The sequence below is a fragment of the Brachypodium distachyon genome, chromosome 3, assembly GCF_000005505.3.
Source record: "Brachypodium distachyon strain Bd21 chromosome 3, Brachypodium_distachyon_v3.0, whole genome shotgun sequence".
NCBI classification, from domain to species: Eukaryota; Viridiplantae; Streptophyta; class Magnoliopsida; order Poales; family Poaceae; genus Brachypodium; species Brachypodium distachyon.
The window spans coordinates 5794671-5807682 of record NC_016133.3 but is presented as its reverse complement, the minus strand read 5'-3'; the positions used below and the strand labels follow the sequence as shown (position 1 = coordinate 5807682).

Below are 13012 nucleotides of genomic sequence, written 5' to 3'. Positions count from 1 at the left end.
AAGATATAAATAAGAAATCACATGATGATATATACAATTATGAACAAAGCATGATCATTTGAATTTCTCTTTGTCATTCTAAAACTTAGGTTCCTTTCAATAATTTAAGTTTCTCCCATTACGCCGTCCCCGTTCCGTCGCACACGGAATGATTTAACAAAGGTCCCTTGGCACATGGCGCCAAGCAAGCATGACATGAACTTGCACACTCTGCCTCATGGTTTCCAGCTCGACGTGAGGGACGTCCAAGATCCAATTAATAGGCCACATGAGCAACTAACCACTTGATTATGATCCCCCCTCCCCACTACTGATAGCACAATCTCCCAAGTAAATCCTATAATTCCACGATCGCATGCAACTCGAGCTAAGCTAATTAAGCTACCTCTCATCACAGGGCTAGCTACCTAGTTAGCTCTATACCCTTTTTTTTGCCACTTTGTTTACTTGATTCCATGTCTCCCTCCTCTACCACTGCTATTTTAATTTTCTCGCTTTGAAAAATGACCCTCTGCTGCTACATTGAGCTGCCCTTGATTAGCGCCGATCTGCCCCGGAAAGCGTGCAAATGGTCCCCTTCTCTGATTGAATTATGATTAACAGAAACCTCTGCTGCAATCCTATGGAATGAGAAGGATCCATACTACTATATGCTTGAGATAGCATCTGGTTTTGTGTCACGACTCACGACATCCTCACCCGCTCGCTAGCTCTCCTTTAGAGGAAGGGAGCCGGTTGTTATTTACTTGGCCAGAGGTTTCATCGGAGACTGGATTGACAGCATTTTAACACATAGCGCGGTGCAAAGGAGATATATTTCATATATCATATCGGGTCGATCCGCGCCGCACAATTCCTGAGAAAGGATCGTGAGAGTAACATGCTGGAAAGCAAACAAACCTTGCTTGACTAGGTTCTTGTTCAATTCAGGTTTCCAGAACGGAGTTCTTGCCGCTAGCTACAGGGGGAGATACATGTCTATCATATATATGTGCTGCAGTAAGCTAGTCATTTAACAGTGGTACTGTGGGTGTTGCTTCTAATTAATTAACTAGTTTATGCACACAGTGATGAGTGTTGAGGGAGCACATGCATAACTAACTGCCGTTGCACAATAGCTGCTCAGTGATGACACAAGAATCTTAACTGAAGCAGCAGCTAGCACACAGCCTGCATGCAAGGCTGATCATCAGCTAGGAGGGTGTCAGAGGGGGAAAGGACAGCACATCTGCTGGAAATCTGGTGGGCACTACCGAAAAGGCAAGGTTGCAGCTGCCAAAACGCCGAGCCTGGTGTGGTGGCAGAGTAAGATCCCAAGAACAATAAAGGAGAGGCAGGTAGGGCAGGGCAGTGCTAGTGTGAGTGTGTGTGCCTGCCTCTTGAGCAGCAGCCACTCTATACACATGACATACTCCCTCCATTACTCACTTCTGGCTAGAAGGCGGCAAACACTGGAAGAATGAAAGGGGAGGGGAATTATCGAGGGGATGGAATGGAATGGATGCCATGCCATGGCTAGGCTAGCTAAGGTAGTGTTTGGATGTGAGAATGAGGTGGAATGTAATGAAATGGGTCCAATAATTGAGATGATTCTTGTGTTTGGTTCATACAATATTGAAAACTGGAATGGAACCACTTGGTTCCTCAAAAAGGAATATTCTTCTAATATGTCTAACTATCTCGTTCCTCAAAAAATGTAGAAATCACTTGGTTCTAAATGGAACCAGTGGTTGTAGGTGTTTGGTTTCTAGAATATATGAAAGTAGAACCGTTCCATTACATTTCATTCCTATTGAAATAGAACCGTTTCATTACATTCTACCTCGTTCTCCAACCAAACACTACCTAACTGAGTCATGGGATGGGAGCCATGCATGGCTAGCTCTATGAATGTAAGTACCATCATCCATCACATGCACATGATCTGTGTCATAACAATATGCCATGGCAGTCGTCGCGGTGCAGGCCGAGATCTTGTACGTCCATTGGCGATCACATTGGTCGGAGATAATTGTCAAAAATTGGTGGGGATGTCCGATAGATTAAAGGGTCACCTGAGGCAGCAGTAGAAGCAGAAGCGAGCTTCTCGATCGGCCTCCCTAAAATCTTCTCCATTTGCAGACACCCAAGGGGAAGTAACGAAGAACGTATTGTAGAGACCATAGCATGGTAGAGACAGCTTCACACATGGGTTCAGAGCCCCTGACAGGACACCTGAATGGATTGGGGACATGTGTTAAGTCGTTAAACCCATGATATTTGCAGCATATAGACACGATGCCAGGCCACGGCATGTACGAAACTTGATGAATGTTACAGTACTACTAAGTTGTTAACCCATGATGCAGTAGTACACATGGACAGCAGATGCATCAAAGAAAAGAAAAGAGTGGCCATGCATCAATCGGATGGACGGCCACAGCAGCAGGCAGGCCAGTAGTCAGGGTATAGCTACGTACATACTGCAGCTGCGTACGTACATATACTCCATTGGGTGCGAGTAGCAGCTTTTCTGGGCCAAAGCATATGCCCCTGCACTGCACTGCAGCAGAGAGTACTGAATGGGCTGGGCTGGGTGAAGCGCCGTCGCCGGTCAGTGCGGAGTATGCGCAGAAGATTCATGTGGGTAGAGGCAGGTATCCATCAGTACTCCAGCCCTGGGCTCTGGCACAGCCATTTATCTCCATCGCTTTCTGTTTCATCAGGCAGAGCTAACTGATGAGCAGCTAGGGGAGAAGCTGCCCATGCCACCTGACCTGCAGAGCAAAGTCGGCCACCAATTGGCACACAATACAATGCGACGCGACGCGGCACAGCCAGAGCCAGAGCCAGAGCCAGCGGCAGCGGCGCCCAGTGCCCTGCCATGATGAGGTTCGTTACGCTGCCACGGATGGCAGAAGGGTGATGGATGGAGGCAGACAGCCAGCGAGCCCGGCCTCTGGCTGGTCCCCGGCTAAGCTTGGTCGTCTCACTGTGTCAGCCGGCCTAATAAACCAGCAGTACTAGTACGCAGTACTAATTAACCATGTCAAATTGCCTATGCAATTGGGTTCAAGTGCTGCTTCTCTGGTGTATAGTAGCTTCATTTGGTCTCATGCTAAGCAAAGTCTAATGAGTGACGCGGAGCAACGAAGTTTTTGGAATGTTTCCCGGCAGTGCATCAAGCAATTCAAAACGGATGTCTCCCTGCAGCGCATCAAAAGCAATTCAAAATGGGTGTCTTAGGGGCGAGTGGAGCAAGAAGATAAGGAGAGGAAGATGCTTATGTACTCCCTCCGTTTCATAATTCTTGTCGAAATATTATATGTATCTAGACATTTTTTAGAAATACATACATTCAATTTTGAGCAAATTTGAGACAAGAATTACGAAACGGAGGGAGTACTTCTTTTACATGCTCCTTTTGTTCCTAAATTCCTAAATATAAGATGTTCTATCTTTTTTCCCCAAGTCAAATTTCTGAAAGTTTGACCAAGTTTGTTGAAAAATGTACCAATATCTATAACAGCAAAATAGTTATATTAAACCCACCATGATATATATCTTCATAGTCATAGTATACTTATTTGCCTGGCGATCCCCGGGCTCAACAATTTTTTTATGCTAATTACTATGATTACCTGATGGCTAATTGGTTGCTGTTTTTTTTAGCATAAACCCCACTTTATTAACTTAAGGCAAAATTGTGAGCAGCTAATTGGTGGCTGTTCATAAGCCAGACACTAATCCCTATAAGTTTTGACCGGGCTCTGGGAACAGGCTGGCTCGGCCCATGCTTATTTGATATTGTAAATAGAGGCCCTCTGTAAATATTAGTATGTTTTTAAAGTTTGAATTAGGACAAAGATAGAACATCTTATACTGAGTATTTATGGACGGAGGTAGTAATAGGTATCACTTTGGCATTACATGGACAGGACAAAGATCTCTCCAGAGCATCCAGCTTTATTCCATCAGTATTCGTTTTCCTGATCCAATCTAGGAGCCAATCTCAAGTGGACACACTTGATTTAAATCTTGTGGATATAAGCACATCTTTTTTGTGGGAAAAGGACATGGATGTCAATTTAATAGAAAAGGTATGTATGGCTAGTGAAATTGCTCAATAATTCGACATCTTACTTACCTGCAGGCAGGCTGCAGAAACCCCATAAGAGCAGTAAGAATCATTAATTTTGGGAAAAGCACCAAGACTTTTGCTTGCCATCTAGGGAAACCATACTGCCTACTCTGATCCATGTTTCTTCACTATGCGTGGATTCAGAGAACAGTGATCACCCTGAAAATGGCAAAAATGTCATTGAGCAATGACCCTGTCTTCAATCTACAAGAGTATCCAGGCTTTGTTTTTCACTACTACATTGCTGACCACAGATGTTTTTAATGTTTTCGTTACTACATTACCAAAGTATCTTAACAGCTTTGCTGACACATACTATCCATCGTTATATAGTTACACAATGATGGCCCTATGATTCAATAATTCTTCCGTTCCTTCATTATCTTTTACCATCCAAGCTTACAAATGCATGGACATAGATGTCAACCGTGTGCAATATAATTATATAAACCAGGCAAGCAGGGATTGAACCCCAAAATGTGAAATGTTCCTCAATCTCCAACATTACAGCTTCAGTCTGCAATGGTGAATCTCAACAGCCAACTCTCAACTTGTTGACGACTCCGAGAACCATCAGTTGGATAAGAACCATGGTAGTTCACAACCTCACCGTACAGTACACTGATAGATACCTGATGGCTGACTTCACAAACTTCAGGTCACAGTGCTGCCCAGCCATCTGGCGGACCTCCTTGGATCTGTCTGCTAGCTGCTTTATCTGTGTCATTGACATCCCAATGGCTGATGCAGTGGAAAAAGAAAAGAGTTACATGATGAACAGCGCAGCTTCAGGTGCTCTGCTAGTGCATCAGAAGAATAGGTCCAGCCACAAGGATACAATCATGCATCCCGAAGAAAAGCAAAGATGGATCAGCTGAAGTGATGATTCTAACAACTCAATTTATTTCGACTCGTCTCTAGGGAAGAAATAATCGTGTTATATACCTGGATCCAAATGCATGAATAAACGAGTGGAGGGATATACTACAAGCCAAAAGGGAGAGATCACAGATTAGACAGAAAAAGGCTTCTTCCCTACCTGCAAACTCAGGTGTCTCCTGATCAAGGAATAAAGCTGCCACGAGGATTGCGTTGCTATTGCTACTGAAACTTCAAACACAATGTTACAAAAAAATTGAATCCCAATCCTCACAGTACTCATAAACAATAATACTCCCTCCATCCCAAAATAAGTGATACAAATCCACGTCACTTATTTTGGGACGGAGAGAGTATAAAGGACAGGTAACACCACTAAAGACTAAGCAACAACAACAAAAAAAAAATAGCACCATCCAAGCCTTTTGGGCTGACATGAGAAAATGGACCTCACTTCAATCAGTTCTGTCTTCAGGCTAAGACCACCTGAAGCAATAGTACAATCTTTGTTAGAAAAGCCTGCAAATGTGGTTACCAAGATGCAAGAAAGTGTGCCGTCAAAATAAAGGTGCAATAAGGTGAGCATCAACCATTTTATATCCACATGTCGGCTGAAAATATACAGAAAGTGCTTGTTATATCGTACACCACGTTCTGATCAATCTGATGACCCCCCTGAGATCAACTATGGAATTGCAATCAGACCTTTTTATTTAGTATATAGAAGTTTAATTTTATAGTTGCGAATGAAAACAACTTGTACAACCAATCAGAATATTATTTGCCGAAAAAGGATGTTAGAATTTTTATATAGAACAGAACATCAATTCCAGACCTAACATTCCATTGTTACAGACAGATTTAAAATTTGCCCAAACCATGTTTTATACATGCATTATGACCTTGGTATGTCTTCAAGACAGCTTCTAAGTACGGGAAATGTATTACTCCCTCCGACCCATATTACTTGTCTCAAATTTGCCCGAATATGGATGTATCTATGTTTAAAAAGCGTCTAGATACATGTAATATTTCGACAAGTAATACCGGCCGGAGGGAGTAATAAATATATGCCAATTCCACCTGACTTGCCATGTACTCACTAAACCAGAACAGCCTAGTACCCTTTTTTGGTATCAGATTTCGATTCATCCGGTTTAGCCCCTTTAAATTAGTGTTCCGGGCCAGATGGCTTAGTTATATATGGTTAAAAAATGGATGATTTTGACCAGTTTTGACTGGTTTTAACCAACAAACCGGAACCAAGCACTCCTGTTTTTGCTTCTGCAACAAATTGTGTTCTGAGCTCACTGTCATCAATTGTAGAAAAACAGAAGTTTAACATCCAACTGTTCAATGAAACATATCAGCCTAATGTGCTACTCCCTCTGATCCTAAATTCTTGTCGTTGTTTTAGTTAAAATTGGTCGGAGTATTTGGTATTAAAATAAGAGTATCTCTAGTGACTAATGAATCAGCAGGCTTGTACATCAAACCTTTTTACACCATCGATGCATACAAGGCGCTATTTCATGCTGCTTCAGATAGAAGTTATCACCCAGAAATGGTTTACATGGTATAGGAAAGAGTTTGTGCACATAGTTTCCTTATCATACTGCATTGCATATATATTGCTACTTTAGTATCATAATAAAGCTGTAAGATCTAAACCATCCAAAACTGGTAAAATTTGAAACATGCATCGATGTTTCTGTTGCGAAGCATACTGTAAATTACAACTTTATTTCACAAAGATTCCTCAAATTCATTCAGACACATGTGAAACAGAAACATCATGCCAGTTGCCTTAGGACTGGTATATACTGGATGGTGTACTAACATATCATAGGCCGGAGCAGTGTCACAACACAAAGGCACACAGAAACAAGAGTAAGGAAAAAAAAAAGGAATATCAGTAATACCAGCAATATGACCATAAGATTCCCGAGCGTTGCCATTACACATAAACATCTCAAACTCCTTGAAGATAAAAGTTGCAGGAGGACGCTATAACAGATTAGGTTTTTATATTAGGAGAGCACAGTCATTTGAATGGCCATGCAGGTAAGACCATAAAAGACCCAATCTCATCCGAGCAGCAGCAACAAGGACAAAATAAGCATTAGAACACCTTTGTAACTGCTCACAAGGATATCTAAGAGATAGTGTCATAATATATCACTAGCACACCTTACATTTCGTAAGACACATCATGGACAAGATAATTCACGAATCTACCGTAGAGCTGCCAAGCCTGATGATAAACAATATGCCTACTTACCTCTTACTGTCCACATAAAGTAGCACAAGGGACAGTCTCCCTCATTTCCCAGAACAAGGCCAATTAATCTTTTTATAGATATGAACTCTTGCAAAGCAAAACCTGCTATGAACTTTGACAGAAGAGCTTCTGAGACCTAGCATTTAAACAGTACTGTGACCAAGATAATTTTTTTGAAAGCTACAGTTAACAACAAATAATCTGGTCACCCTGCCTACATTTATCAAGGCTTTCGACTTCAACAACACATATATGCTTACTCTTGATGAGAGATTAACCACAAAGAGCACATTGTGCAATTACGATATCTAATTCCTTCTTTACCAACGCATGATCATATCACTATTATTATAAATTTAACCTCCGATCCATATTACCTGTCGCAGTTTTATCTAGATACGCATGTACCTACACAATGAAACGTGTCTAGGTACATGTGTATCTAGAAAAAGCTGCGACAAGTAATATGGATCGGAGGGAGTACTCCTTTTGGTTTCCTTCTTCCAGCACAGAAATGAAAGAGAAGAAAAACATGATCAGGAATATCAATAAATGTAGGGAAAAAATACTTTACTGTGGTGCACTAGTGTTCTTGTTTGCAAATATATTGGGCTTGGAATATTAGCATTAACTTGTTTGTTGATTAATGCAAGACAAATTCCCTTGGAACTCTCCATGCAAAAGCTAGTAAGAGTTGGAAAAGAAGATAAAATGAAAATTTTAGATACCAACCAACCATGGTTTGATGGAAATGTTGCCACATTGATCACCATGTAAACCAGGTGACATTTTTTTTAACTCCTCCATCAACACAGACCTACCGAAGGCCCTGGAAAATGCATGAGAAGCATCAGATGGCATCATTTCTTATTATTCCTTTTGCAATTGCACACCACCGGAAAAGGGAAAAAAATCAGCCAAACGTAGTGTTGGCTTCTAATGTTGTGACCAAAGGTGTCATAGAAGCTAAAATGTTGGTGAACTTCCAGGTGACACACATTGATACTGTTAAGTAAAGGTGCTTTGCCTACAGTAGAGTAGTGGCCCCAAACATAGAGCAAAGATGTAACAATAATACATCAGCATAGAAAGTTGTTTGCTGAACATGCAGATTAATAGAACTGAAAATTCATTGCCATGACACATCACTGAATTACAACCACTTATCACAGACTTTAAAGTGTTCTAACAACCATCAGAGAGAACAATTCTAATACCAAATATCAAGGCTTTGTTACAGCAGCACAAAAGCAATACAAGGTAATCTGAGTTAAGAACACAGCTGGTTCAATTAAAGAAAGAGAACTTTACTGAGTGGGGACAAAAGTAGCATTGAGGACTTCAGGCAAATCTATCATACAAAATTTCTTTTTCCATGGTTAATACAGAGCATCAGGTACTACAACAAGTGAATGACATGTCCTTAGTCCACACTAACCATGATTTCACTATTCTAAAGTAAGCGATATGACAACATAACAGCAAAATTCTAAGCCTCTGTCTTGATCACTGTTTAATACGGCTATCTAGAACAAACTGCAGAGGAAGCCAAATTCCTTAACTCGGATAAATGTTCATCAGTTGAGATGTTCAGTGTAAGCCTCAGATTAGTCATCAAAACTTCTTGCTCCCAGCTAATTGACCCAGAAACATATAGTGCCATCATTGTTGCACGATAAGCATGCAACTCAAGTAGATGGGTTTCTTCCCTCGGATCACCTTTAATAGGAAGAGGTGATTCTCTTCCGGATATAGAAGCTTCATCATCACCATTTTTACTACAAATATCTCCACTGTCATACTCTTGAGGATGTGCTGGCCTATAGGGGCTACCGTAGGGATTGCAACTACCAACAGAGGATGCGGCACTATCAGTATCACTATCTTGTGTTGTTAGAGCAGGATAGGGATAGTCAACATTAGTGTTAACCACTGCCAAATTTGTTTTAGGAAAGCCATTTGCTCTGTTATATAAGGAATCATGCATGCATTTTTCACCCAGCATTAAGCATGGGGAATCAACAGCATCTACCTTATCCATCAAATGAAGAGAATCTCCACGGACAATACGTTGGCATCTTCCATCTCTATGAGAAATCTGGAATCTTTTAGTGACTTCACTGCGCTGCATCGGGAAAGCTGATGAACCAGATGATTTCCTCTTTGTGCCTCGAGACATGTTGCCCTCAAACGCATTCTTGTTCTTTAGTAGAAGATTACTGTCCCCTGAGGTGTTGTTGCCACCTTTAGTTCGACTCCTATGTGAACCACCAGAATCCTGAATGTAATCAACAACATGTTAGTGAGCGCCAGTTACTAGTCTGTTTTTTAGTTTACAAATGACGCTCCTCCTTGAAAAGAAAAAAAAGTTTATAAATGATGACATCCTTCAAGCCCCATCGTACAGTATTAACACAAAAAGAAACAAGAGTGCGACAACTATTTGACATAAAGTGTCCATAATTTCGATAACAGGCATCGGTATTAACATAATAATTTGTATTTAATAAGCGTGTGACAACTGTTTTTTAGTACAGTATTAACATGTATTTAATAATTTGAAGGGATAAATCATACCTTTGGAAGAGGAACCCATTTGCCGTCTTGCCAAAGCTGCCTTGTCCTAAGACTGGATGCATGTACTCTCAATTCCATGGAGGCCCCAAGAAGCCTGACAAGATAGAACTTATGACCAAGTAATTTCACCACTTCCACGACCTTCCAAGAGTAGCTGTCAAAGACTTCAAGGATGTTGCCTGGGACCCAGCATATGGAACCATCTGGGGGCGGGGGAGAGGGCCTCATTGCCTTTCTTGGCACCCTTTCGACCACACTAGTGTCTAACAGGCATTGATCGTAGCTTACAAGATAGGTGTGTCCGTTGCCAGAAACGATCTCGGCAGGTCTCCAGGAACCGAACGGCACCTCCGCCTTCTGCAATACTTCCACCTTGCCCCCTTTCCGGAATTTCATCATGTCTTGCTATTTCCCGAACACTGTTACAGAAAGGAAAATAACAAATTTTAGTAACTTGATAAGTTTAGTTACCAAAGACAAGACAACAATATCTAAACTTGTAAAGCAGTATTGTACAAGGTAATAAGATAAACTAAACATAAAACAGATCAGATGGCACTGTTCCATTCAAACAAATTCACCATAGATGAAATGGGAATTCCGAAGTGTATCTACAGATAATGTGCTGCGACACAAATAATCTCATCTGGATACCTGAAGGAAACTGAAACGAATCAACGATTGCAAACTTAGTGGATTCGGATGCATCAGACCATCAATCTACAGAAGAAGAGATGAACGAACGACTGGCTAAATTACTAGGACAAGGGAGATACTTGACATCAGTAATTGCTTCGGGACACAACTAACGTCTACGCCAAGCAATCAAGGGAAAGATTAACCGACATATCGCCTACCAGATCAACAAACAACAGGTAATCATGGAAAACTCAAGGATACTTCAGGCAGAATCATCCCAACCTGGATTCTGAGACCAGAAATACGCCAGAGACAACGAACTCCTACGTCGGAAGGAACGGATCCAAGATTACTTACAAAAATCCGCACAGCAGAAAGATCTATTCTAGTCAGTTCCTAAACAGGAGCCATTGAACTGGGGACGAGAAAACCATCGCACTTAGTCAACTAATAATCAATCAATGCGATTAGGGTTCTCGCCGCACCTCCATCCCCGCACCAAAAAATCACATCAAGAAACGCCCGACCCTAAACAGTAAAACAAAAATTTGAAGAAGAAGAAGAAGAAAAAAAATCACAAACCTTGAGACGACGACTGCGGCCTGGAAGAAGAAGCACGGGAAAATCCGACGAAAAAATTCCGCCGAGCCCGCAGAACTCCCGTCCCCGATTTTCCGTCGCGCGGGGGAGAGATTGGATGAAGAGGAGAACTGGGAGGAAATCGGGAAGCACGAGAACAAAAAGGAATCCGGAATTAATTTCTGTAATTAATTTGGGGGAAGGAAAGGGCGAGGATTTTATACGTGTATATCCGGAGGGGGTTGCGTTGCGTGGTGGCGCTTTCCAGAGCGAAGCGAGGCGACAAGTGTAGGCGCACCGCAGCCGTCGGATCGGAACCGAGGCCTCGGCGTGCAGCGTCAGCCGTCCGATGCGGATCGGGCCCTTTGTCAGGGTATTATCCCTTTCTTGGGCTGTCGGTTCTGGTACAGATGGTGTGTGCTGGCCTCCTCCCTCAAAAACCAATAACAATGTTTGAAGTGCCAACAAATGATTCGGATGGCGAGCAATTTTCGTTTGACATGTGTAAATGTATAAATTAGATTATTACTTTTTGTGTAAGACTGTGAATTTTTTTTACCCAAGAGATACAATGTCGCCTCGTTGGCAGATATGTGACCATCTGTCCTTAAATATACTTCCGCCGATTCATAAAAAGTGTCGTCTACTTAGTACTAACTTTGTACAAAATGAATAACACTTTTTATGAATCGGAAAGAGTACTTATGATTCATATAACTTTTATTGACTAACAAACTTTCTAAAATTTGATCAAACTTATATAAAGAGATCAACATAAGCAATGTCAAAGTAAGATATTATATTCTTAATGCCTCTAGATACTTAATTAACAAAGTCCGTAATAATTTGGGTTCCTTAATGAAATCGGGAGTGGTGCTCTTTTCATCTAAAAAGATAGATATACTCCCTCCGATGTATAAAAAGTGTCTCGGTTTTAGTATAACTTTAGTCGGATGGAGTATTATATTTCATAATGAATCTAATGCTCTTGATTTGAAAATATAAATATTCAAAAAAAATTATGAATTTGGTCAAATTTAGAAGCCACTACCCGGCACGTGTCACGTGATAAGTTTTTCAAAGCAACAACTCATTAGTTAACATGACGTACTTTCTCCATGGATGGCGCCCTTAATCCTTTTGCTTTGAGAACAAGTAACGTTGGCATGCAGTTTAACTTGGGTTCAAGAAATTCCACTCCTCAAAACTTCCCGTGCAATATTAAGGTTGCTGTTGTGTAAGGAGAAAATTCCGTGCTGCCTTGGTGGTCACGTATTTGCCGCTCCCGTGTAGTCCCATGGTTTTGGGTTGCGCTTCCATATGGTTTTCCTTTTTTCCCTAAATATACGATTCAGTTTTCCACGTGTTACCGGTGATCCTTCCGTAGTTTGTGCATGGCATAAGCATGGTCTCTGGCATGAGTTGGGCATTCATCTCTTTCAATTTCCTTCGAGTTAGGTCACGTTTTGTTAGCATCGGAAGGCAGCAAAGGTAAATCGATTTATATAGTATGTAGGAATACATTTTTTCGTTTGCGCAGAAAAAAAAAAGGAATACCTTTTGGCGACATCATTTTTTTTCGTTTTTTGACATCGAGATTTAGTATGGACTGGCTGTACTGGAGAGGTGTCCATTGAATTAAATGAAAGATGCACAAGTATTAACACCCTTCTCATGTCTAGGTTCATCTAGTCCTTAGAGATGGACTCGACGAAGATCATAACTATCGATTTTTTATTAGTATTTAACTCTATGGTAAGGGCACATGCAATGTGCTAGAAAACTTGTCCATAAGCAAAAAGATGATCCTTAAGAATAACTTTATACATTGTGGAGGTTGTTCATAAGCACAAAAGTTTAAGAACAACTCATAAACTTGTGGGCAGTCCATAACGCAAAAGGTATTACTTTTTAATAGTTTATGTACACATGGAGGA

General features: G+C 41.2%; 1 protein-coding gene across 7 annotated transcripts; it reads right to left on the bottom strand.

Annotated features, from left to right (window-relative positions):
* Nucleotides 1-1695: 1695 nt before the first annotated feature.
* On the bottom strand, nt 1696-11301 carry LOC100824607. 7 transcript variants are annotated; one of them, XM_024460740.1, is made up of 8 exons: nt 11079-11290; nt 9858-10276; nt 9313-9558; nt 7281-8109; nt 5160-5485; nt 4753-4861; nt 4127-4279; nt 1696-2214 (listed from the first exon to the last, which is right to left on the bottom strand). In XM_024460740.1, exons 2-4 carry the CDS (start codon nt 10254-10256, stop codon nt 8098-8100), a joined length of 657 nt encoding a protein of 218 aa, XP_024316508.1. In that variant the 5' UTR covers nt 10257-10276; nt 11079-11290; the 3' UTR covers nt 1696-2214; nt 4127-4279; nt 4753-4861; nt 5160-5485; nt 7281-8097. The 7 variants fall into 7 exon arrangements, with proteins under 7 accessions (XP_024316508.1, XP_024316506.1, XP_024316505.1 ...); XM_024460738.1 differs by having other exon boundaries at nt 5160-7416; nt 8013-8109; XM_024460737.1 differs by having other exon boundaries at nt 5160-7416; nt 8017-8109.
* Nucleotides 11302-13012: the final 1711 nt, after the last annotated feature.